Raw genomic sequence first — 26,252 nt, 5'->3', positions numbered from 1 at the left:
CCGCTGTCAGCTGCAGTGTTATTATGTTTTGTGTCTTATTGTCTTTGCCATATCATTTTCATCGTGCTGTGTCATTAAACCTTTTGTTAATTCTCCATGGGACCAAAGTCTTCTTCTTTAGAGATTCAACGAACACGCAGTTAGATGTTTTTTAACACTGGCTATCACAGGCACATTTAAAGAAACGTCGATTAACGTGCATTGTTCCAATCAAATAAAAAAATATGTTGGACTACACCACTGGGTGTACAAATAGCTTAACCACATGATGATGCACTGCAGTTGCCTTGTCATTGTGGTTCCACAGCTCACAGGGAGGTTTAACCTGAAGCCTTCTGCTTTAGATGTGTCATTGGAACCAACACTCATACTTGTTCCAGTCAAATGAAATGTTTCTGTAAATTCAGTTCCTGAGCATGAGATAAAGTGTAAGCTCATATTATAGGCCCATCATGGTTTGCTCAGAGATGTGGGTCACTCAGTTGTTTGATTTTTGATAAGCTTATGGCCATAAAGCAGATATGAATGAGACAATGGAGGTAAACGATTTGGATAAAGCTATATAAGATATAGATAAGATATTTTATATCAATGCTGATAAGACGTATCTTTTCTAATATTCAGAGGTCCCCACTTGTAAAGCATAATCAAGAGTTAGAAGGATGACAATGTAATAACATGGTTATGAGAGTAATGATCGTTTACGTTGTCAAAAATGATCTTAGGTTTGAAAGTAAAGCACATGCAATTTGAAAGTTAATTTGAAATGGTTCCTGCTTTTTGACAAAAAGTTGAGTGTCATTTGAATTCTTTGAACATATTGCTCAAGAACCGTTATTCAGCAGCCGGAGTCAGTCAACGTGTAAAAGAGGAAATGTTAAAAATAAAAAAAAAATTAAAAATAAAGACTGTGCAGGTGAGATTAAGAAAACCCCTAGGGTTATTATAGAAGGAGTCTCACCTAAGGAAGAGAGGAATTATATTGATAATATATCTATAATATGTAACAATTACAATTACAAGTGGCCTAAACAAAAAACAACAAATATTATTAAAAAAGAAATAAAAGCATAAGGTTGGCTACGTAAACATCAAAGGCATAAAATAAATTACAATAATATAGATAAAATAAATACATGACTTACAGTGTTTCATTTCAATTTGTGGGATAATAATCTCATTCATATATTTCACACTGCCTTTCTTCCTTTTGTGTATTTCACTATTACGAGCAGCATGTGACTTTGAGATTTATTTAATTTATTTATTATTTATAAGGAAAATGCACAACATTTCTGTAAATGTGTCAGTGTCAATCTCCTGAACCAAAATCTATTATTAATGACTTTTTAAGCATCTATTAATGAGTAACAGCATTACCCTTATTATTCAGATTATTAAAGAATATGGTGATGAACTATGGTGTATTATAGATGAAGCTGCCCAGTAGTATATAATTTATTTGGAATTAGCCCCACCTTTACCAGCTGCAACATGAAAGTTATGTACACATTAATGCATCAACAGTTATGCATAAATATACACAAATATACTTTTTTGTCAAATGGACCATTTTTGCTTAATGAGCGCGTTTACTTCTGATAGGCCTATATTATACTGCTGGGTAGTTTAATCTATAACACATCGTCATTTATAAATTCATTTTATTTTGTTTTGATAATCTGAATCTGCAAAGAAACTAATAACTAAAGATTTTAACAAGGCTAGATATAGGCTTAGTGGAGAAAAATGTAGCACAATGACAGAACATGTAATTACTCAAATAAAGTTGGCTACAAGCACCTCAAATTGGTATTTCAGTACGGTACTTAGTAACGACCCACCATTGTTGCTACTTTTACTTTGGTAAAATATCTGAATTCTTCTTTTCCCACTTATGAGTACCAGCGAGCAGGCCCAGTGGACGTTTTTTTTAATAGAGTTGTGTATTAAACGAGAAGACCCTGAAGGCAGCATTTAGTTTAGGGCGACAAATGGAGAAGTCGGGAAGAGGAGGCGGAAAGTAAAGAAGCCGAGGGAGGAGGGAGGAACTATAAACACAAGTTAGAACTAAATTTCAACACATTGTCGTCTGCGCCTCTCATTGCTGGATTGTTAAGACTTCTTCACACAAAGGTAACGTTAGACCTCAAAAGACCACTGAAATAACGGACTTTTATTCGTTATTATTACTATTTTACTAGTAACAATTTTGAAACGGAGCGTTTAGCGAACGGTTAATGAGTTTCCTTAAAAAAGGAGTTAACGTTATTTAGTTAGCTAACCTAGCTAAAAAGAGGAAGTTTTTCCACACTTGTACAGTCGTGGAGGAAACGTGTCTAGCTGTTTGTGTTTATGTAGGACTAACTTAGTTGTCTAAGCTGAACAAATTCAATAAGAGAAAGTGGTTAATGTAATTATTTGGCCTGCGACAAAACTGGTATTGTTGCTAACCGAGCGGCGATTTACGGTCCGGGGGAGGACCATAGACAGTTAAAGGGGAGGACGGGCTCTGCTTCTTCCTCAAAATGGAACTTTTGATCTTACCAGGGGTCCAGACGATGTGTTATTGGACCTGAACATCATTTAATATATTTAAAGTACAGACCTGTCCCTTTTTTGAGGGCCAATTTACTGTTTACACAAAGTAGCGTTGGCTCTAAACTTTGATTTGTATTTTTCATTTAATTAACGTTATGGGTAATACGTTTAGGCTATTTGACATAGCACCTTTTTACAGAACAAAAGTCCATAAGACCAAACAAAAATGAGCTAAAACAGTAACATAAAACTTAAAAACAAACTGAATTACAAACATGAGACAAAGGCAATTTTAAACGAGTCTATAGCTGCTTTTGAAATCGTCTACAGAGACCACAAAAAGTACGACAATAGGACGGTCGTTCGACGGTGTCGCAGGCCATTTTTAGAGGCACGCTCCATGGATGTGTAAAGACAACATGGTCACCGTTAGTTTTTAGAAGAGCGCGAGGGACACCGAGATGGGAATATAAGGATGGCGCAGGTTAGAGAAGTACACAGTTACCTGGCCAGAACAAGGACTTTAAAATGAGTATTGAACTTGATAGGAAGCCAGTGTAAAGAGGATAACATGGGAGTGGCTGCTGGACCTGTTCAACAGCTTCGCAGCAGCCTTACATGGCATGGTCCAGGGACAACTTGCTGAGGCAGGTGAAAAGGAAAGGGCAGTAGTCTAGCCCGGATGATCCATCGCCTTGGTTGTAATTAAATTCGGCCAAACAATGGGGACATGTGTGGTCCACTGACCTACGTATGTCATGGAAACTAAAATGTGCTGTCACAGCTGTCCAGTTAATGTTCAAGGCCTTTTATAACTCAAGTAGCATTCAGACATCAAATGACTCCTGTCATGGATGCGGCTGCCCTTGTTACAGCTGAGGCAATGTTCATATAATTCTGCCTTGAAAAAGTGTGTTTTTTATAAAATGTATATATTTCTTCTAGGAACCCATATTGTCGTCAGCCATGGGTGTAGAGGGGGGAATGAAATGTGTCAAGTTCCTGCTCTTCTTTTTCAACTTCATTTTCTGGGTGAGTAACAGCTTACTATCTATTTTAATGTTAACAATCAAAAGGCAGCAGAGTGGAAGCAGATCTGCTTCCACAATCCAAGTGCAAAGTTAATGGAGCTTGTGGTTGCCAAAATGAAAGCAACAAAGAAGCTAACCGGAAATAAGGCCTGGGGATGTTCTCCAATGTGATTTTTGTCTTATCAAAATACATCAGTGTATCTTTTTGGCAGGCTGAAATACGGACTAGTTAATGAAACATTTCTCTTTTTTGCCTGCTTTATTTTTACACAAAATCAGCTGATGGGCAAGCTACATTTGACTTATTTCTAAACACTTACTCACTGGGTCACATGTTTGTTTGTTACCAATTTCTTGAAAGCATGAAGGGAACATGAACACGAGGACATTCGTCTCATACTTCCTGGTTTAAGCAGAGCATTTCCTGGTAGAACCTGCCTGTTTATTGTCATGTTTGAGCAGTAAGTGGTGATGATGGAATGTGTATCTTATGACCAGATTTTTTTTAAATGTCACAGACTCATGTGACTTTGGAGAGATTCCAGATAAACACCTTTCATTCCTGATCAGATTTTTTTTTTTCTCTCACCTCCTTTACTGACACAGTTACACTCACGATTATCTCACACAGGACAGGAGGAAGTACAGAATGACAAAGATTTATTTATTCCCTCCACTCAGTGCACATTTTGGACTGTAACTAACAGTTATTTATTTGTATTATATTATTGATGGTATCCACGTTTTGTATTTTAGTTCTGTTGTAATAAACTGAATATCTTGAGACTGTTGGTTAGACAAAACATGACATTTGCAGATGTCACTCTGGCATTTTTTTTTTTAACTTTCCAACATTTTATAGACAAATGTAATTGAGAGAATAACTGGAAAATGAATGTGGTGGCTGGTGTATAAACACATAATAATAAATTCGGTCCAGCTGGATAATTTATCAGGGCTGTGTATCGTTCAAAAATGTTAATACCGGTACCAATACCGTGACTTTGATAAGAGTTCCTGAAAAATACTTTTTTGATACCATTTCAAATTTATTTAAAAAATAAAAATTACAACATTACACATTATGGCACAATTTTTTTATGTATTTGTCAGCTCCTGCTATGTGAGCCCCACATCTCTGTGCGTGACATAGAGTTATTCCCAGCATTCCTCTATGACGTGTAATGTTAGACAGCAAATCAGCAGCATTACTAGATCTTGGTAGAAGCACGCTGCATGCTCATTGGCTCACTGACGCTGATGAGATGTACTCCTCCTTAGGTATTGAAAACTGGTATTGAATGACGAGGCATTTTTTAGATACTGGATACTAAGGAAGCAATTTGGTTATTACTTAAAAAGTATTGAATTATGTTCCCAGCCCTAATTATATAATAAAACACAGTTGTAATAATACAAAAAAAACTGTCATGATGTGGCTCAAGTGGTGGCGCGGTTGTCTACCAATCGGAGGGTCAAAGATTCGATCCCTGGCTCTGCAGTCCCATGTTCGAAGTGTCCTTGGGCAAGACACTGAATGCCACTGCACCATCGGTGTGTGAATGTTTATCTGATGAGCAGCTTGTACGGCAGCCTCAGCCCCCGGTGTAGGAGCGGGTGTGAATGGGGCCTATACTGTGTAAAAGTCCTTTGCGTTGTTGTTAAGACTAGAAAAGCGCTATATAAATGAACCCATTTACACAAGAACGTATATTTGTTAGCAAATACTGTATATTAATAATCTTAATATTTAGTGTAAACATTTATTAAATGATTATATTTTGCTTCAAATGCTAAATAGGAGGGGTTGAAGTGTTCATATTATGCTTTCCCCTTTCCTTTATTGTGTTATATATCTTTTTTGTGCATGTTATAGGTTTACAAAGTGAAAAAGCCCAAAGTCTCCCCCCCCCCCCCAGGACTTCCCATTTCCAACAGAAAACACTGTTCACAAACTGCTCCAAACAACTCTATTGTCCAGCCTTTACTACTGTGACGAACGTGCGCCACTTTGTAACACACGTTATAATGCTAGCTAGTCAAATGTCTTGTTTTGTCCAACAGTCCAGTTTAATGCAATATAACAAAAAACAGTAGTTTTTAGTAATTAAATACAAGTTTGTAACACACTATAATGTAGTTGTATAAACAGATAATGAATAATAATATAGCAGAACACAATTGTAATGATAAAAAAGACTGACTAGGATAAGTTATAGTTGCTGACTAATACTGTACATGAATGCTAAATAGGAGGGGTTAAAGCAAAATTACCTTATTGATTCATTTATTTCCTCAATGATAGAAGTCAGTTAATGTTGGAAAACCGTTTAAAGTGACTTTTTTTTTAATTTTACTCAGTGCGTACATTAAAAAAACACATTTTTATATAATGATACCATTGAGAATCAGAATGGTTGCTGATTATTAATACAGTAAATAATCAGCTCTACACATTTACGTCAAGAAAATAAGTTCAAGCTAAAGCAAAGAAACATAACCTGGATAAACCCATAGTTATTTTCATTACTATTCTATTCACTTTCATTCTGTTCCATTGTGGCATTGATGTGACCGTCTTTGCTCTGTTTGCCTTTCCTGTTCACTCCATTATGTTTTCCTACGTCAACCATTAGCCACCTCTTTGACTGAAGCTCAAATATTTACATTGGTGTTGCCAACAAAGAGGGAAGTACTCAGTGGGCTAACATGAATAACACACACCATTAAGGCCAGAGACTTCCAGCGTTCATATGTATGTTTTTTCTTTTTTATTCGGACAGACAGGCATTTCTGTTAATCTTACTCGAGATCAGTAGTAAGCCCAGTTTGGCTGGGAGTTGTTGATCTTGGGGCTTCTGTTAATTTGTTGACAGTGACTTGGCTATACTGACTTAAAAAAAAGAAAAAGTTATTAAAACACCTTGAGAATTGACTAATTACATTTCTTAAATTAAATACAGAAAGAAATAGTTGTATAACAACCTCTCTTCCTGTGCTACCTCCTGCCAGGATGTGTGTGTGTGTGTGTGTTTTTTGTGTGATGACGTATGTAACGGTAGACTGATCAAGAGGTCAATACATGATCTCCGTCTGACTCACTAATGATAATAGGCATCATTGAGGTTTAACCCCATACTGTATGTTGATTATTTATCAGCTAGACAAAATAATTTATTCAAACAGATTACACATTCAGCGCTCATTTTAGAACTCCATTAATCTACCCATTTATTTTCATCTGCTTATCTGGGACCGGGCCGTGGGGGTAGCAGGCTAAGCAAAGTATTCCAGACGTCTACCCGCCCTTCCTAGGCAAACTAGGACCTCCCCCCCCCCCCAGGCCGGACACAATATTATTTTTTATTTTTTCTTTAAAACCAAAAAGCCCAAATATCACTTTCCAGTTACTCAATGTGAATATTTGCATTTTCTTCAATTATTTTTTCAATTTGTAAAGGGTATTTTTTAATATCTCCCCCCCCCCCCCCCAACATTTTGTAGACTAAACAATTCATTGAGTAATGAAAATAGCAATAAAAAAAATTAAGCTCTATTTATCAGTATGTTATGCTCATTGCAACATTGTCGTCGTCACAAACGATGACACAAGTACAAAGTCAGTCGCATGATTTTCCAAAACTGTTCCCGCTCCTCGTTCTGTCCTCATGGATCACTTGACCAGTGACGTCCTTACTCAAACACCCTCATTGGTGTATCATTAGATTACATAAGCCGCAGTTTAAGAAATGTTCATAGCCTGTCAGCATTTATGTACAAAATATGGCAGTAATAAGTCTTTTTGCACTTTTTTCAAGGTTCTGCCTGCAAAGGAGTTTGTAGTTTAGTTTGTCTGCTGCAGTTAGAGTTAGTACTTGAAGGTCTGTTTAATGTCCAATAAAAATAAATGAAGACACAGAGTTGAGTGGCTGCCCTTGTTGAATATTTTCCTTATTGATTAATCTGCGTGTTATTGTGTTGATAAATCATTTGGCACATATAATGTGTATTTATTACATACATATTTTTATGCTGCTGGACTAATCTTTTAATTGACTATTCTCAGCTCGTGGTTCCATCCCGTCCTTTTTGTACTGAATTCCACCCACCATGTTGTATCTGCCCTGAGTGGACAGGCAGCCTGCTGTCAAAGTGAAGAACATTCAGTGTGATGTTTGCTTTAGAGCCAGTTAATACCATCTGATCACGGTCAAACAGTCCACCCACACAATGTTTGTAGAAATGGTCTGCTCTCGGTACCCCACCCAAAGCAGTGACGCATGTGTATGACATTCTATCACCTAATCATTTCACATCTGCAGACGGGAACTGAAGACCGTTGCAACTTCCTTCCATCTAATTAGCATTAGTGCTTAATCATTTAGTTTGAGTGAGTTGTTCAGATGGAAGCAAGTGGAACACATGGAAGTCTGAATCATATGAGCAAGTGGATATCTAACAGTAGTTAATACATCTATTTATGTGGTTTTATTTCCCACTGGTAAATTCTCCTCTAGGTATTTTAAGCAGTTTGGCTCTATGGATGGCATTGGCTATCTTTGGTTCCTCTCACTTTGGTCCAGACTCACATATCTCAACTTTTGGATGTATTGTCATGGAATTATGTACAGACATTCATGGTCCCCTTTTTTATTTAGCTCCACCATTGGGTCCAAATGCCAATTTCTTCCAACGGTGTTTTTGCAAAGCTAATGACATTCCGTCAGCCCACTTCAGTTTCAGTTAGCAAATGTTAGCTTGCTGATTTGAGATGGTCAACCATTTATGATGGCTAAATTTAACATTACCGTCTTGAAATTTTAAAGAGAATTCAAATCACATGAATTCAGATCAATAGTTGTCAAACACAGTATTTCATTGTGATAAATAAAATTTCTACAACAGTAAGTATTTAGTAGTGGCTAAATAAAAAAAACAAAATAAAATAAAAAAAATCCCTCATACAATTATTACAGCCTTTCTTTACCTCCATTGTGTTACCAGATAATTTGTTGTCTCAAACCAAAGAAATGTGCTTGTATTGCATGAAAATGAGCAGAAGTTATCCCACAAATTCCACCGTAAACTAACCCCTCCCCCCTCTCTTTCCTGCAGTTATGTGGCCTAGCATTGGTTGTGGTGGGAGTCCTGGTTCAAGTGGGTTTGCACAAAACCTTGATGATGAAGAACGCCTCAGCATCAGGACCCGCGATTGTTCTGATTGCCGTCGGCGTGGTGATTTTCTTCATCGCCTTCTTCGGCTGCTGTGGTGCCTGGAAAGAGAACCACTGCATGGTCGCCACGGTAATTCACATAGTTAAACCACACAACAACAACAAAGGTTGAATTCTATGGGGTTAGATGTGTCTCATTAAGGCTACATTTACATTGCTACGTTTTGGTTTTTAAGGGGAGTTTTGAGCCAGGAGCAAACTCCATGCACACAAGTGTTTTTTACTACTAATTTCTGTTTAAACTCATGAACATCCTCATATACTGGACATGCCCCTGCCGAGGTAAACAGGAGGCAGCATGTCTGCTCTGGCCCTTGTTGGTAGTTGCGTGGTAACGTTAGTAGCTTAGTTGTCTCAGAGAACGAGACATTATAACCCAATCAGGTGGCAAAACATTGGCGTCAGTGTCCAAAAGTGTTGAGTTCCAAACCAAACCGGGGTTTGGAGTGTTTTTAAATTTCTCCGGATTAGGGGCTCTGAAATGCCAGAGCAGTGTGAATTTGAGGTGTTGTAAACCTTCTAAAAAGATACTAATTTTTTCATCCAAAACGTAGCAATGTAAATATGTTTACCCTCATGTTGTCCTAGGGTCAAATTGACCCGTTTTCCTATATCAACATTCTATTTAATTACACCAAATAACATGATTGATTCCACACAACGCTCTTTGGCAAGTACAAATCTCTACTTTCATTAATTTTGGGGTGTCTTGATCAATTTTATAGCATTTGAAAAAACATTGAAGTGGTTTGAAATAGTATTTAGTAAAAGTTGAAATATCCCAGTCTGTGATTAACCATCAATTCAATTCAATTTTATTTATAGTATCAATTCATAACAAGCGTTGTCTCAAGACACTTTACAGATAGAGTAGGTCTAGACCACACTCCAGAATTGACAAGGATCCAACATTTCTAGTAGTTTCCTCCAGAGCAAGCAACAGTGCGACAGTGGCGAGGAAAAATCAACATCCATTCCTTTAATTTTAGTCTAAATAATTCCTAATTTCTGCTTTTCTAACTCAAACATTAGGTATAATTTCCTATAAATGAGGTGTATTGACCATAAATTCCAAAGATAACTGTAAAAATAAAGTTAATAAGTTGAAAACCTAAAAAAAAAAGTGACAAGCATTGAAAAAACAAATGGGACAAAAACGTAAGAAAAAGTTATAAACATTGATTAAAAAGTGTTGATTTTCAGTTTTGATGGGAAGAGAACACAAGGGTTAAATAGAATTTAATTTTGCGGTAGGATGAGAGAATGTGTGGAAAACATGTGTAATGTAGCTTAGAATATTAATTACGTTCATGTAAGTCACTCTAACTATCTTTTATTTCTTCTTTTCGCCAGTTCACTGTCCTTCTCGTTCTGGTCATTCTTGTTGAGATTGCTGCAGTAATCGCTGGATACGTCTTCAGAAACAAAGTCAGTTTAGAACTACACTGTTTTTATGTGTTGCAGAACATAATACCCTGCAGAAGGTGTGGTTTCACTTCATGTTGTGTCTCCCGTGTAGCTCACAGATGTCGTCCAGGATAGTCTCAAAAACATGATTTCTGATTACGAGAACGGCACGGCAGAATTCCAACACTCCTTGGATAAGCTGCAGGAGGATGTGAGTTTACTGTAAATTCTCCTACTCATTGTTTACTCAGTCTGACAACACCTTCACCCCACACCGCTGCATCCTGTTGGTCTGCGCTGCATGACATGACATTGTGTTTCTTTGCAGCTACAGCTGTTGACACAAGGTCTATTTTTATTTACTTATTATTTTTTACAGTACATTGCTGGCATGTTTTTACATATTTAATGTTTTTTCATTTGCAGTTGAAATGCTGTGGCTTCAACGGTTCTTCTGACTGGAAAGACTTCAGCTCTGATAAGAAGTCTGTGCCTGACTCATGCTGTGTGAAAGTCACTCCCAAATGTGGAGTCGGGGCCATGACAGACGCTGCCAAAGTTCACCAGGAGGTAAACTGTGACTGGTTCACGGCTGAACAACAGTAGGACGAAATGTAGTGTTTGCATTAGCAGTAACTTTATACAGCTGTCATTCGGCTGTAGGACAGTGAACAGGAACTCTGGCTTGTATTGCTTTTAATCCTATTTTAGCTCAACACTGTCTCCAGCAGCAGTGGTATAACTGGCCACAAACTATGTTGAATGATTTTTTGGCAACAAAATAAAATATTTGTTTATGCATGGCCCATGTAACATGTAAAAGATAAAATATAGCCTTATTTGGTGTAATAACAATGCCTGTATTAAATGAAAATAAGCAGAATTTCACACAAATTCCACCTTAAACTACCCCTCTCCCTCTCTTTCGTGCAGTTATGTGGCCTAGCATTGATTGTCATGGGAATCCTGGTTCAAGTTGGTTTGCACAACTCCTCCATTATCTGTGGTGCATATATCAAATGTGCAAGAACAGTTTGTGGCAATGTGAAGGGTTACCACTTTTAAGTAGGACCTAAAGAGGAAGTCAAGCCAGTGGATCAGCGGGTAGAGCAGGCGCACATATACTTGGAGATTTATGCCTTGATGCAGAGGTCCAGGGTTCAAAATCAACCTGTGACTGTTTCTTGCATGTATTCCCTCTTTCTCTCCCCTTTCTTACCTAGCTGTCCTATCTAAAAAATAAAAAATAGAAAGAAAGAAACAATGAAAAAGAGGCAGTCAAGCCAAAGTTAATAAAACACAACAGTTATAAAAAGAAGTCAAAGTTTTATCCCGAAGCAGCTACTCTCCAAGTAAACCAGTGAAAATGTCCATGTTGGGCGCCTGGGTAGCTCACATGTGCAGTCCATGTATGGACGCTCAGTCCTCGATGCGGCCCGTGTCATTCTCCATCTCTCTCCCCTTTCCTTTGTCAGCTGTCCTGTCACAAAGAAAGGCCTAAAATGCCCAAAAATGTTGAATCTAAATTGGGGTTTTCTTTTGTTGTAGGGTTGTGGTGAGGCTTTGGTGGCTTATCTGAAGAAAAACATGCTGTGGGTGATAGTTGCCGCTATTGTTATCGCCGTCCTGCAGGTACGTAACATCAGTGGAAAATATTTTGTATTAATTTCAACTAATTTTTTAAAATTTGATCTGTCTTATTGCATTTGTATTGTCACGTCTGGTGGTTTTATCTTGCTTTTAAAAGTGCTATAGGATATAAAGTTATTTACAAGTCTAAATAAATAAAACTGATCTGTTAATATTATGTCAACGTCCTCTCTGTCTTGTGATTGTTTTCCTTCCAGATAATGGGCATCGCGTTTGCCTGCTTGTTGATGAGAGGAATCCGTAGCGGCTACGAAGTCATGTAGTAGGAGTTGTCCTTTCAGGTCGCGGTTATTGGGAGCTGTGGAAAACTTAAATATGTTCATTTTATACTTCAGATATAATGCAAAGCACAATAGATTTAGTCTTGTATTTTCACAGGTTAACAACATCTCTGCTTTGATGCTGTATGTGTTTAGGAAGTAGACAGAATGTTCACTTTGTCAGCATAAATTCTTGTTGCTTGAGGAATATTAACATTAGTCACATTACTTGTTCTGTTTAGACTTAAGACCTTGTTTTATATGTTCTGCTGGTTCCCAGTTTCTGTTTTTATTAAAGACTCTTTAAATTACCTCCTGAATTTGCTTTAAGTGTAAATACAAACAGAAAATATATGCACCCAAAAGGTATTTATTGCAGACACAGTTCCATTACAGTACAATGTGTATAGTAATGACTCAACAACATAACATTCCAAACCTGTTAAGCAAATAATATATATATTTTTTAAATAAAATAAAACAGAAAAGAACTTTTGCAACTTATATTTTAGAATAATTGTGCCACTTCTTGCAAAATAACACAGGAAGGAGATGTCATGTTCTTTTTCACACTGCACAGTGCAGGGGATGTGCAGTTCCTCTTGTTACTGACACCCTGAAGTAATACAAAAAAACTTCAATGAACTTCTGTGCACAAGTGTGGTGGGACCAGGATGAGATAATGTCATAGTAAGCCGCCAAAGCAAGTAAAGAAAGTGCCATCACATCTCATTTAGTTCCATATTTGACGTTTTTGACAGTTGCAACAAAATTCCCCTTTGGCCATCTTTATAATTGTAAAGAAGTACGAACAGAGCACAAAGTGAGGTAAATGCAAGAGAAGCTACAGTACGTGTTTGATGTGTACATGTAATAACACGCGCACATAAAAGCAATTGTATTTTTATAAGTGGAATGAGTCCAAACTATTTTACCATTCCACACGTAAAATATTAACGGCACACAAAGTGCTGCTGAACTTTGACTTAACGATATCCTCTTTGTTTCCCCGCGTGTCTTTATAAGTGTGTAATGGTGCTTTAGCTCAGAAGTAAACAAGTGCCAAGCCTGAGCTTAACAGTGGGAACAAGCTTGAAATACAGCGACAGGTTTTACCTCAACAACACCACTAGATATACTGCATCAAAATCAATTTAAGTCCCTCGTTGGAGAACTTCACTGAGCAAGAGTTTTTAGTCTTACTGTGCCAATTCGTTAAGAGGAGTCCCATACCACTCCCCAGATAAACACACTAGATTCATCCTATTTTTCCCCAAAAAACATCCTGTTAACTTGGTGTGTACTTGGAAAAACCGCTCAGTTCTAAGGTGTATAAAATCAATGGCATCTTTTTCTTTACGGCACACAAGCTTCCAGTTTATGGTTAAGACGTTTTTTACCTTAAATCTCTAAATCATGCCAAGAACAGTTTTGAAATGTTTTCGTTTGCAGGGGGGGTGATGTTGACATTTCTTAGGAAGTTGTGCTGCCCAGTGCGCGAAAAAGGAGCATAATCGCAAAAGCAGATGGCTTCAGGCTTCCTGTCAGTGTCGGCTGGCACCTTTCGGGTAGTTGGCGGAGAGAAATACAATGCTGTGCAGAAGCAGCGACACCTCTGAGTCTGCAGAAAATTCAACAAAAGAAGCATACAAATAACATTACATTTTAGACTAGAAAAGACATGTTTATGGTAAGGGTTAAAGGAATAGTTCAACATTTTGGCCAGAGAGTTAAACAAGAAGACTAATACCACTTTCATATTCATGCATTAAAGAAGAACTCCTGCATTATGTGAAAAAAATCTGTATAAAGCATTTTGTGGCTCCAAAGAGAGCTGCAGTCTGATAAATTGCAACTAGTCACTAGAGTCAAGAGTTGGATGGGTCTGTAGTGCATTGTGGGTAATGTAGGTACAAGGTTTTGACAAGGAAAAAAAGCATGACATCTCATTAGCTATTATACTATATCCATTATAAGGGTAATATTTAAGAATAACTCCACTCCGCCATCAACACATATGATTCCTCCCCCCCTCAATGCGCCACTGCAGTCACGTAACCTTTTTCAGGCTTCTGATTGGCCAACATTGCATGACTGGCTTACATGGCTTTAGGGTTAAAGTTAAATCACTACCTGTTGGTTTGGCATGCTCTTGACAGTGCTTCAATTGCGTTTTCTTTTGGACATTTTTTTCAAAACAATGTTTGTGTGGACAGGTTTGTTTTTTAAGAGCGAAGGAAATTTTCAAAATACCCTTGTACGTGTGAAAAGGCCTTAGCTTAGAATAAATACTGGAAATATCAAGCATGTTTTACACATAATCCTCTTAAAACTAATTAGTCCGTTTTTGTACAGATTGAACACATAAGATGTTACGTGCTAGTTAGTGAGCTTTAGAGGCCAGCTGTTATCCTGTTTCTTTATGCTAAGCTAACCAGACGCTTCCTATTTACAGTACAGCCATGAGTGGTATCAATCTTCTCATCTGACTCTCGGCAAGAAAGCTAATCATTTTATACCAGTTATTTATATATTAGACAAAACAGACATGTCAACAGGACAAGAGTGAAGTAAAAAAAATATAAGAATACTGCACATCCAAATGAAAATACCTTTCAGTGAGGAGGACACCTGAAGCCACTGGGATAACCACTCGCGGCACTGATTAATGCCAAGACTACTAGAATGGAGCCCCCTCACATAACAAGCCTGACAAGGGAGAAACATTATGTATTTATATATGGCAGCTTACCGACGGATGCACATCCGTAAACCACGTTGATCATGTAAACCATTTTGGTTTGGTCAGTGAATATGACATTTGTGGCTGAGCGACTGACCTTTCGGAGTTCGGAGTCATTCAGCTGGTGAGGGCCCAGCCTGCTGAGGGCCCGGTCCAGCTGGAGCAGCACCAGGCCGTGGCTGTTCAGCCGGCGGCCGAGCAGGAAACCCGGGAGGTGAGGCGTCAGGAAGAGCAGGGGGCTGACGAGTCTCTGATTGGCCGTGGAGACAGACAGGGGAGATAATCGTGTGGTGTTCAGGTTCACTGAGCCGTTTGCATTTCATTGTAAACTGAATGAGTGTTTTTTGGTGCAGGATATTAGGATTTTAGAAGAGTGGAGGGGTGTTACTAGGGTTGGGTATCGTTTGGGAACCCCCCGAAAATATAAAAAAAGAGTACAAAACCGCAGTCAAGGACATGAAAGAATAGCTTGTTTATTGCTAAGTCCGCTTAGCTGTAAGCATTTTAACCAGCTAGTAGGTAACAGTAGGCTAAGTTTAGTGTTAACTAGCATCACGTGCAGGAATGCTTCTGTTGCCTGTAACGTGTGTTGCAAAAATCTAACCAACTAACCATCTGATCCACGCTCATCCTCTTTATACCCAGAGGAGGTCCAGAAAACAGGCTTCGGACGGCAAGGATTTCAGACACTTCAGGGTTTGCTCCACTTTGCACCTGAACATGCAAAAAAAAAAAAAAATCAATATCAACCTGTTGTTTTACACCTATGTACTGTATGTGTATGAGTTAGTAATGAGGGACTCTATCCGATTATCTAACCAACAATATTTGGCTATGAAGTCTTTTGTAATTTCATTTTTTGTACTTGATGATAGTCTCTACATAAACTGAACTACATTTCATAGGCAAATATTTTACTCTTTTACTCCACTATAGTTAACATACAGCTGTAGTTTTTAGTTACTTTTCAGATAAAGATTTTAACAAAGAAAAACATATGAGGACTTTATAAAGAAGTGTCTAGTTGTTCTCCTTGTCATGAATCCGATGTCTATGAATTGGTAGCAGTTCCAACAAAGACAGATTTTGCATACTAACTTTTTATCTTAATAACTGTGAGGCCACAATTCAATATTACAAAAACAAAAGCAAAGATCAGAGAACTGTCCAAAGAATGGAACTTAGTTTTTTTCTTTTTTGTTCTCCTATCAATCATCTCACAAACCCTCAGTTAAGCTGTGGTCCCCTGCATGGTTTTTCAAATAATGTAATATATAATAATATATTTTACTTATTTAGGGTTTGAATGATTGTAATTACTTGTAAAGAGAGTGTGCGTTGTTTAAGCATTAGACTGTTCATATCCACAGTCGTCAGGTAGTTCTTACATTTTAGTTATTTTTATCTGCCAAGTCACTTTATGGATGCATGCTCTAAAATGATGCTTGTGCACATTGTCAACAGAAGAGTCTGATGTATAGCTGGTGGTACTAGAACAGATGGTTGGCAAAGATTTGATCTATTCTGCATCTATTCTACTGTGCCCTGTCACATATTTCCTCATCGCAATGCCGTATTTCTGTCACCAAACACTTCGGATGTGTTCACTTACTGTGGCACACAGGTGTTTCAGGCGACTCTGTAGCTGGCCGTCTTTGACCTGTTGGCTCGTGCTCTCGAGCCCTTTGAGCACTGGCCGGTGGTGCCGGGCCCTCAGGGTGTGGTACAATCCCTGAAACTCGTCCTTCTGCTGAGGAGTCCAGAAATGAGGGATCAGGAGCTGGCGGGGGAAAAAGTACCTGGCAGTGAACAGGAGGAGATGGTGGCAGAGAGAGGAGGGACACACGGAGGGATAGAGGGTAAGATTTATATATATATCTCAACAGGGACAAGATAGCAAGGAGGATCCAACACTAACATTAAGAGGGACATAAAGGAACATGACTATCAATCATTTCAGAATGCTTCGCTGAATATGAATCAAAAGGGTGCCAACTGAAATGAAAAGATGGTTATTTTAAAGTAACTCACATCAAGACAAAAACCAGGTAGTTGGCAAAGGGAGGGATGGATATCACCACCAGCGGCACGGCCTTGATCACGTCTCTGCGAAACTGCAAAGCAAATGTAAAAGTAAGCAAAGCTGCTGTGAGATAATACACTTTACAGAGCTGAAATTATACAATAAAGACAAAGCGTTACATGAAAGTACTGCTCACTTATAAGGAAATAACTTGAAGTTGCAGACATCTGACTTAATCTGATTATTTTGCTTTGTCATTTCAATATCCAACTCCTTCCTTCTGTTTCTAATATTTATTTATAGCTGCTAGAATGGGTCACCAAATTCAATATACCTGGGTGGCCTGTCCAGGTAAAATCTATGTGAGGGAAACACTGGTATAGGTCTTTTACTGGAATCTCTATATCTTTCACTACGAAAAACATCTAATAAACCTTTTTTTGTCCTAGCTCTGTAATACAACACAGCACTTAAATATTCTTTTATTTTTTAGGATAGTTTTGGGTTTATTCCAGTGCATCTTTCTCACTATTAACATTACCTTCAGTGCACACAATAGAAGATACTGCCAGTCTCCTTTCAAGTAATGTAATGTGTCTTAATCAAATTTTACAATTTTTTGACTCAATACCTGGTTATAAATGTGACAGTGTTATGGATATGACTAATGGTGGTGGGAATGACCCACCTGTCTGAGCTTCTCCATCTCCCTGTAGGGCAAATCCTTGAACTCCACTTGGTCAGAGAACATCTTAGCTTTTATCCTCTGCACATCTCTGGCATCTCGGAACAGTAGCTTGAATCCTTGAATAATAAAAGTCACGTTGCTGATAACACAAGTATGGATGAAAGGGATGGCGGCGTAGCTGCCATGCTAGGTGCTGGCCTTGCCATCGGGGGAGCAAATGGGGTTCAGTGTCTTGCTCAAAGACACTTTGTCATGTGAACAGGCATTGAACTACCAACCTCCTCTTAAACCACAGCCGCTCTGTACTGTGCACCGCAGTCCCATTTAAAGATTTGGACGTGGGTGGTGCCACAAATTCAGGTTTATATTAAACAATTCCTGCCATTACACCAAACAATCCAAACAATTATGTTTAATACAATACTTAAAAATGTAATTACATTAGTTATGATATGATGTGACGGAGAAATTAAAGTCTATTCCGTAAGTGCTCCATATGTACAGTATCTTTAGATATAGTATGGAGAACATATCAACCGATATTGTCTTTGAAACTTGGACTGACTCTCTAAATATGAGAGAGGAGAGACTTTATTGACATCGCTCTGCACAGTGCAGTACACCGAGCAAGACATTTGTATTTCTCCTGGTCCCTGGCGCTAAACAAAAAGAAAGAATGATGCAACATTCAGACTATGCACAAGGTGCAAATTAAACACTGTACAATGCATGGTACAAATATACCAGAGTTATAAAAATAGAAAAGTATAAAACATAAGAATATAAGTATATAAGACAGAGAATGTCAAATTTGGGATACCATGGTACTCGTGTTTTTAAACTTAAATTCATTGTACTGCTACTAGCAGAATGAATGCTGCTACTGATACTATTTGGGTTTTTTCCACTTGTGAACTTTAATCTTAAAAACCTGCACCTATACAACCATAAAGTATTAAAGATGCCAGAGAGGTGAGTTACAGTAACAGTCTGATACCTGGGACTGATATCGGGAAATTATGACGTATCCGAGGAGCTCGGGTTAATTGCAGCATTCATTCAAACAGTGAACAAACTTTCATGACAATGAGCCGACCTGCTGTACATGAACGCAAGTGTCTGCTGAACATCAGAATAACTGCTTTTTTATGTTCTTTTTGTCCTCCCATATTTCAGTCTGTCTATTTCTGTGGTAGTGTTACCTTCAAACTACTCCTTATATGTAAGACAATAGATTTACAACTTCCAATCTATTCTAAACTGTGGGATCGGGTTACCTCAAACTAACCCTTCTGTGGAAGACCATTAGAATAGATGAAATACAAAACCTGCATTCTTAAATATTCCACCTACAGTACAAGTGTCTTACCTTCTGTAAAAGTGTGATAGAGTTGATAAAAGCGGGGGAATCGCCTTTTAAGGAAACCTTCATATTTGGTATTTACCCTCTGGAGGCTGGAGGCCACATAGCGCCCAATACCTCGTCTAACTTTGGACGATGAGTAGTGTCGGCACAGGGGCAACCTGTAGAGTTGAAGAGGGAAACACAAAAAGGTTAACGCCTACGAAATCATCAGCCATTAAAATGGATTAATATGCTACGTGTATGTGTTCCCTATCGAGGTGTGCTTGGGTTCTCCATGTGTGGGAGCAATATCTAATAGGGAATTTTGGTCTTTCAAAAATGGGCTACTCTGAAAAATCTTAAATAAATACATTAATGCTGTTTCATAGATGATCCCCATATCCTAGCACTTCTACAATTAGTTGACTAATCGATAAGTAGATAATCAGAAAAATAATTGGCAACTATTTTAAAAATCAATTTAATAAATACATTTTAATTAATCACTTAAAAGTTAAAAAAAAAAAAATTGTTAAAGACATCACCTTGGACTTTGAAAAACTGGGATTAACATTTTCCCCTATTAATTGTTACTAATCTGCAGATTAATCGCAAATAGTTGTTAGTTGCAGGCCTAATTCTTACAGTATACATGGAGTTGGTAGTGGTGTAATCGAACACACTTAGCTACAGTACAGGCCAAAAGTTTGGACACACCTTTTCATTCAATGCGTTTCCTTTATTTTCATGACTATTTACATTGTAGATTATCAGTGAAGGCATCAAACTAGGAATGAACACGTGGAAATATGTACTTAACAAAAAAGGGTGTATTAACTGAAAACATGTCTTATGTTCTAGTTTCTTCAAAGTAGCCACCCTTTGCTTTTTTGATAGCGCTGCAAACCCTCGGTGTTCTCTCAATGAGCTTCATGAGGTAGTCACCTGAAATGGTTTTCCCTTCACAGGTGGGCCTTGTCAGGGTTAATTAGTGGAATTCCTTGCCTTATTAAATCGGGTTGGGACCATCAGTTGTGTCAGTTGATACACAGCCGACAGCCCTATTGGACAACTGTTAGAATTCCTATTATGGTCATGCGAGCAGGCATTGAACTACCAACCTCCTCTTAAACCACAGCCGCCCTATACTGTGCACCGCAGTCCCATTTAAAGATTTGGACGTGTGTGGTGCCACAGATTCAGTTTTATATAAAACAATTCCTGCCATTACACCAAACAATCAAAAAATTATGTTTAATACAATACTTAAATGTAATTACATTAGTTGTGATATGCAGTGACTGAGAAATTAAACTCTATTCCATAAGTGCTCCATATGTACAGTATCTTTGGCTATAATCAGCTAAGTAAAGAGAAACGAGTGGCCATTATTACTTTAAGAAATGAAGGTCCAGAAAATTGCGAAAACTTTGAATGTGTCCCTAAGTGCAGTCGTAAAAACCATCAAGCGCTACAATGAAACTGGCTCACATGAGGACCGCCCCAGGAAAGGAAGACCAAGAGTCACCTCTGCGGCTGAGGATAAGTTCATCTGAGTCACCAGCCTCAGAAATCACAAGTTAACAGCAGCTCAGATTAGAGACCAGATGAATACCACACAGAGTTCTGGCAGCAGACACATCTACAGAACAACTGTTAAAAGGAGACTGCGCAAATCAGTGCCTTCATGGTCAAATAGCAGCTAGGAAACCAGCAAAAGAGATTTGTTTGGGCCAAGAAACACAAGGAATGGACATTAGACCAGTGGAAATCTGGGCTTTGGTCTGATGAGTCCAAATTTGAGATCTTTGGTTCCAAACGCCATGTCCTTGTGCAACGAAGAAAAGGTGACCGGATGGATTCTACATGCCTGGTTCCCACCGTGAAGCACGGAGGAGGAGGTGTGATGGTGTGGGGGTGCTTCACTGGTGACACTGTTAGGGATTTATTCCAAATTGAAGGCATACTGAACCAGCATGGCTACCACAGCATCCTGCAGTGACATGCGACATCCCATCCAGTTTGCGTTTAGATGGACGGACCATCATTTATTTTTCATCAGGACAATGACACCAAACACATCTCAGGCTGAGTAAGGGCTATTTGACCAAGAAGGAGAGTGATGGAGTGCTACGCCTCCACAGTCACCGGACCTGAACCCAATGAGATGGTTTGGGGAGAGCTGGACCGCAGAGTGAAGGCAAAAGGGCCGACAAGTGCTGAGCATTCTGGGAACTCATTCAAGACTGTTGGGAAACATTTCAGGTGACTACCTCTTGAAGCTCATCAAGAGAACGCCAAGAGGGGGCAAAGCAGTAATCAGAGCAAAGGGTGGCTACTTTGAAGAAACTAGAATATAAGACATGTTTTCAGTTATTTCACACTTTTATGTAAAGTACATAATTCCACATGTGTTCATTCCTAGTTTTGATGCATTGAATGATAATCAATGTAAATAGTCATGAAAATAAAGGAAACACATTGAATGAGAAGGTGTGTACTGTATGCAATGGGAGCAATATTTGGTAAGAGATTGTGTCTATCGAAATACGCCAACCCTGATTAAAACAAAACAAGATATCAAAATATGCTCCCAATATTCTTACAGTACACTAACCCCGGTTTCGTGATCAAAAACACAAATGAGGTGTCATAATATTGACGGAAATACACCAATAAACACATAAGGTAGCATCTTTCGACAATAAGGTAAAAGCATAAATTGTAAGAACACCGGAAACCATCTCTTACGTCATGTTTTTGACAGAAATAAAAGGTGGTTGTATGCTGGTCGTGTGTCAATGACACAGCAAAGTAGCATGATTTAATATGAAGTGGACAACTGTTTTATACATTATAATATATATTTATATCAAATACAAACGGTTGAGCATGTAGCCTAACGTTACTGTATTGCAGCTAGCTTAATTTATCAAGGGTTCAACAAGCGATTAAAACAAACAGACATGTATCTTGGACGAATGAAGCATAAATATGGTTAAACATACCTGGACTGACAGGACACATAAGGAAAGTAAAGGCCATTTGTTATCCTGTTTGTCCTGAGACCACACAGACGGGTCAAAGACAAATGGCTACATAGGTTGGAGCAGGACACCGCCATGTTTCATACATGTATACAGTAAAGTTCCGCGTACGTTACCGTAATGACGATTATGTACGACAAAGCCAAAAGCCGTCCAGTTACCGTAAAGGCTGCCTTGTACACGGATTCAACAAAAACACGCACACAAATTCAGTCAGACTTTTCTCTACCTAGTCATGCTTTCAGCTAGAAACTTTATTCAAACCTTACAATGTTCCACACTTTTCATACATTATTGTCATTATTCAAGTTGTATGGTTTTAAGGCCAGAAAATTAGTTTAGCGACAGCCTTTAAAAATAGATGTTCCACAACTTCATAGGCAATTATACAAATTATAGCACACACATTTAACCTAACCTTTTTTTAAGAATATGTTGTGCAAAAGTAACGACTCTTGGGTTGATTTGAATGCTTTATTCAACTGTCGATGATTGAATGAGGATGATTTTAGGGAAGAAGTCTTGTGACTTCGAGACGTTCCAAGAGTGTATGGCTGCAGCCTGGAACGTCCCGTCTCATGCCGTCCCGCCTGGTGCCATCCCCGAGTTTTTACTTTTTAAAATAAAAGCTCACATCTGGAATAAAATAAGCTCGCGTTGAGTATCATGCTAGGAATAAAATACTTTAAAAATATATGTCTGCCTATAAACTAAAAAAAATCCTTCCGCCATCCCACCCATATATGTCTATGATCCCACCTGGTGCCGTCCCCGAGCTTCTACTTTTCAAAATAAAATACTTAAAAAAAAATCTCTCTTAGCCTACTTTTTCAAAGTAAAAGCTTGCGTCTCATGCTAATGAATAAAATGCTTGAAATACTTGACATGTCCATCTCTAAAATACTTTTTTTATATTTAAAAAATACATGTCCATCTCTAAAATAAAGTCACGAATTTACCCAGGACTCCATCTGGAAAATTATTCGCAATTTCGTATTTTTGACCATCTGAATCTACTGTTGGGCACACCCCGGTATGAGACGGGACGCTCCAAGCTGCAGACATACCCGTCTCAGACGTTCTATAAATTGGGGCGGGGCGACGGAATGATCGAGAACTTTCACCGGTCGCAAGCAAGCAAGCAGTGCGACGACAAGAGAAGAAAAAAAGGTCCATAAAATGTTATTTTCCATTGCAATACTCTCTATTTTGTAACTCACTCTATTTCAAACACTCGTTAAAACTTTCTTTTTAGGTAATATGCATTATACTCTATTATTTACAATTAAAGCTGGGCGACTTGCCGCGTGTTGGCAAGCAAACATGGCCACCAACGTTAGCCAACATGTCATGGTTGCGCGGTTTAAGGGCAAAGTTTGGCTATTCATGAGCTAATTATAGTTAAACGAATGCTTCTGTGTAATGTGTCTTCTTGCCATCCAGGTGAAACTTAACTCTACTAAACGGCTGATTGGGAACTGCACAACTTGGGTACGTATTAACCGTGTAGCTAAACGTAAAACCTGGTGCTAATGCTTTCTCTTCCCCCAGGCGACCGCTTCACTCAGTGTCGCTAACGCCATAACTTGGTATATTAGGCCAAACAAGCCTACACCTTCAGCTGGTAGAGAATGCGGCACACCTGTCCACACTATACACCTTTAGCTGGTAGTAAATTTGGCACACCTGTCCACACTATACACCTTCAGCTGGTAGATAATTTGGCACACCTGTACACACTAGACAGAATTCTGCATTCGAATGATGCCATTGTCATGGTTCTGCCACGTTTGAATGCTGCATGTGCATCTAGAAACCTGTCAGTATTTGTTTGTACCTTTTTATATCTACTTTGTTTTTATTTGAATTCTATGTTAACTTGACTTGTATCTACCCTACCAGTTTTGCCGCTCGTGTTTTTACTGAGTCCTAACTAGTGATGGCGACCACAGTTAGATTTGGAACTTCCTGCTCCCCTTGCAAAACCACTCCAGTCCAGAGTTCACAGTTGAATGAAGACACGGGTAAAACTAAAATATTTCTTCACATTTGAACATCTTAAACTGTATTCTGTTTTAGTAAAGATTAAACGGTCAATTTGTTCTTCTCAGACTTTAAAGATGAAAAAGGAAACTGTGACCCGGAGAAACTTCTGCAGTGCCCGTTTGATAAGAACCACCAAATCCGAGCCTGCCGCTTTCCTTATCATCTCATAAAGTGCAGGAAGGTAAGTCAAAAAGTCATCATAGCTAGCAACACCAGCAGGCATGGCGAAATATTGTAGACTTACACAGACATAGTTTGGAGATGTGTGTTAGGGCTGGGCAATATGTTTATATGAATCAATATCGTGATATGAGACTAGAGATCGCTTAGATGTTGGGTATCGTAATATGACTTAAGTATGGTCTTTCCCTGGTTTGACAGGCTGAACTACAGTAAAGTGATGTAATTTTCTGAAATGTCCAGACTTGTTTTAGCTGCTCTATCATTTGCCTTTATCCACATCACAGATGATTATTTATCACAAATCTCAGTGTGTAAATATTTTGTGACCGCACCAATGGTCGACCCTACGTGTTGCAATATCGTTATTGAGGTATTTGGTCAAAAATACCTTGATACTTGAGTTCCTCCACATCATCCAGCCCTAATGTGTGTAATATGTATATTTGAACCAAAAATGTCCTGTCCTTTGCCTCTTTTCTCTCACTTATGTAGAATCATCCAAAATTGGCAATGGAGCTAAAAACGTGCCCATTTAATGCACGCCACCTGGTCCCAAAACATGAGCTGACCTACCACACGGAGTCCTGTGAAGACCGAATATCTGTGGACACTGACAATGGTAAGTCTGTCACTTTTTGGCTCTTTTTAAACCTTGCAGTTAACATGCTCTCGCAGTGTTTGAGTGGAATTGTGCTCTGTTTGCAGACGGAAACACAAATGGACTCAGCAAATGGCAGGTCCCAGTCAGCACTTGGGTAAACCAGAACATGACTGAGGATTGGGACAAAGGTATTACTAATAACCACAACTTGTTTTAAAACTTGATTTTTGTGTGATTGAACAAAGAAGCAGGTGCTTGTGTTTGCATAGTTTCTAAAGCAATATTCTTTTTCTCTCCTTCCCTGGTCAGAACCAGACTTTGAAAACACTGATTTTAGTCTGTGAAAGTAACGGAGCATTTTGTCTTGCAGAGGCTGATGACGATGCTGCGCCGTTTGTGTGGGGTGAGAACACAGTCCTGACTCAAAAGTAAGTGCTACGCATCATCCAGTCCGCTTCAGATCTTAGCAAGTGCATATTTTCTTAATGTACCTTTTCTTAATGTTTTATCTTGTTTCTCTGCAGGGAGGAAATGAGGCCCACCAACAACCTGGGTCAAAGTAGAATGCCTAATACCCTTCCCTGGCCCCAGATGTAAACCATATTATGTGCTTAGCTTTTTTTATATCTAACTTCAAGTAGAAGCCGTGTCATTTTAGTCAACCGAAGTGGAAGGTATTGAGAGTCCATTTGTTTTAATTTTTCTGCATTTCCAACTGTATGCAGTTATACTTGGCACTGAAATATTGTGCTTGTTATACAAAGGTGTTTTATTTCTAACAATTGTGTGAAACTTGCATGGTAGGTGTTTCAATGTTTACAAAGATTAATTGCATGTTATGTGCCTGGATTACAAATACAGTTTGGCAATGGGATGAGACTGTTTTTTATATTTTGGAAAGCCTCAGCAGTATTACAAACTGAGACAAATGGCACACAGGCCTATTTAACAGTAACAATTTGGTTGCAAACTCACGTTTGTATTTTAACTATAGTCAATCGTCGCCCTACTCTCCCCAATCGAAGTAAGCAGCGGGTCAGACATTGTGCCTGTCACTTCATGGCCACAGGATGGCAGTACTCATCAACTCAGGCACTGAGCTCACTGTGCCTGCTTCCCAGTCAATGTACTAATTCATTCCTCTGATTTGAGTATCCCCTTTTTGTTTCAAGTAGCTCCTCTGGTAAAACGTTTTAACTAGACACTTCATGCATAAGGCTGGTACAGTAGTGGAGGGATTAGGTAATTTACTAAGTAAAAGTCCTAATGCCACAGAAAATGTTACAAGTTAAAGTCTTATGTTAATGTTCAGTAAAAATTGTTGAGCAAAAATATCTGTCTATACAGTAAATTGTCCTTGAGACTTAAAAATGTACTCTATTCAGAGAAATGGCTCCTGTGACTGTTAGATCTGTTAAATTATCAGATGGTTGATCATGCATAAGTAAGATTT

General features: G+C 38.5%; 3 protein-coding genes across 4 annotated transcripts; 2 read left to right on the top strand and 1 right to left on the bottom strand.

Moving 5' to 3' along the window:
- Positions 1–1,883: 1,883 nt before the first annotated feature.
- Positions 1,884–12,434, top strand: cd63 (CD63 molecule). Its single transcript, XM_032520096.1, has 8 exons — positions 1,884–2,136; positions 3,487–3,573; positions 8,688–8,876; positions 10,160–10,234; positions 10,326–10,424; positions 10,640–10,783; positions 11,762–11,845; positions 12,061–12,434. The coding sequence occupies exons 2-8, from the start codon at positions 3,508–3,510 to the stop codon at positions 12,124–12,126; spliced, it is 723 nt and encodes a 240-aa protein (XP_032375987.1). The 5' UTR covers positions 1,884–2,136; positions 3,487–3,507; the 3' UTR covers positions 12,127–12,434.
- A 960-nt stretch (positions 12,435–13,394) lies between these two features.
- On the bottom strand, positions 13,395–22,156 carry letmd1 (LETM1 domain containing 1). Its single transcript, XM_032520082.1, has 9 exons — positions 21,931–22,156; positions 18,947–19,101; positions 17,578–17,693; positions 16,898–16,980; positions 16,479–16,665; positions 15,479–15,580; positions 14,964–15,116; positions 14,736–14,832; positions 13,395–13,744 (listed from the first exon to the last, which is right to left on the bottom strand). Exons 1-9 carry the CDS (start codon positions 22,044–22,046, stop codon positions 13,668–13,670), a joined length of 1,086 nt encoding a protein of 361 aa, XP_032375973.1. The 5' UTR covers positions 22,047–22,156; the 3' UTR covers positions 13,395–13,667.
- An 897-nt stretch (positions 22,157–23,053) lies between these two features.
- On the top strand, positions 23,054–25,566 carry gtsf1 (gametocyte specific factor 1). Of its 2 annotated transcripts, XM_032520109.1 has the most exons (8): positions 23,054–23,139; positions 23,413–23,460; positions 23,872–23,993; positions 24,081–24,196; positions 24,691–24,817; positions 24,904–24,987; positions 25,170–25,227; positions 25,324–25,566. In XM_032520109.1, the coding sequence occupies exons 3-8, from the start codon at positions 23,909–23,911 to the stop codon at positions 25,394–25,396; spliced, it is 543 nt and encodes a 180-aa protein (XP_032376000.1). In that variant the 5' UTR covers positions 23,054–23,139; positions 23,413–23,460; positions 23,872–23,908; the 3' UTR covers positions 25,397–25,566. The 2 variants fall into 2 exon arrangements, with proteins under 2 accessions (XP_032376000.1, XP_032376001.1); XM_032520110.1 differs by lacking the exons at positions 23,054–23,139; positions 23,413–23,460 and having other exon boundaries at positions 23,894–23,993; positions 24,090–24,196.
- Positions 25,567–26,252: the final 686 nt, after the last annotated feature.

Source organism: Etheostoma spectabile, chromosome 7, assembly GCF_008692095.1.
Source record: "Etheostoma spectabile isolate EspeVRDwgs_2016 chromosome 7, UIUC_Espe_1.0, whole genome shotgun sequence".
Classification (NCBI taxonomy): Eukaryota; Metazoa; Chordata; class Actinopteri; order Perciformes; family Percidae; genus Etheostoma; species Etheostoma spectabile.
The sequence above is the reverse complement of the archived record's forward strand: the minus strand, read 5'-3'. Positions and strand labels throughout refer to the sequence as shown.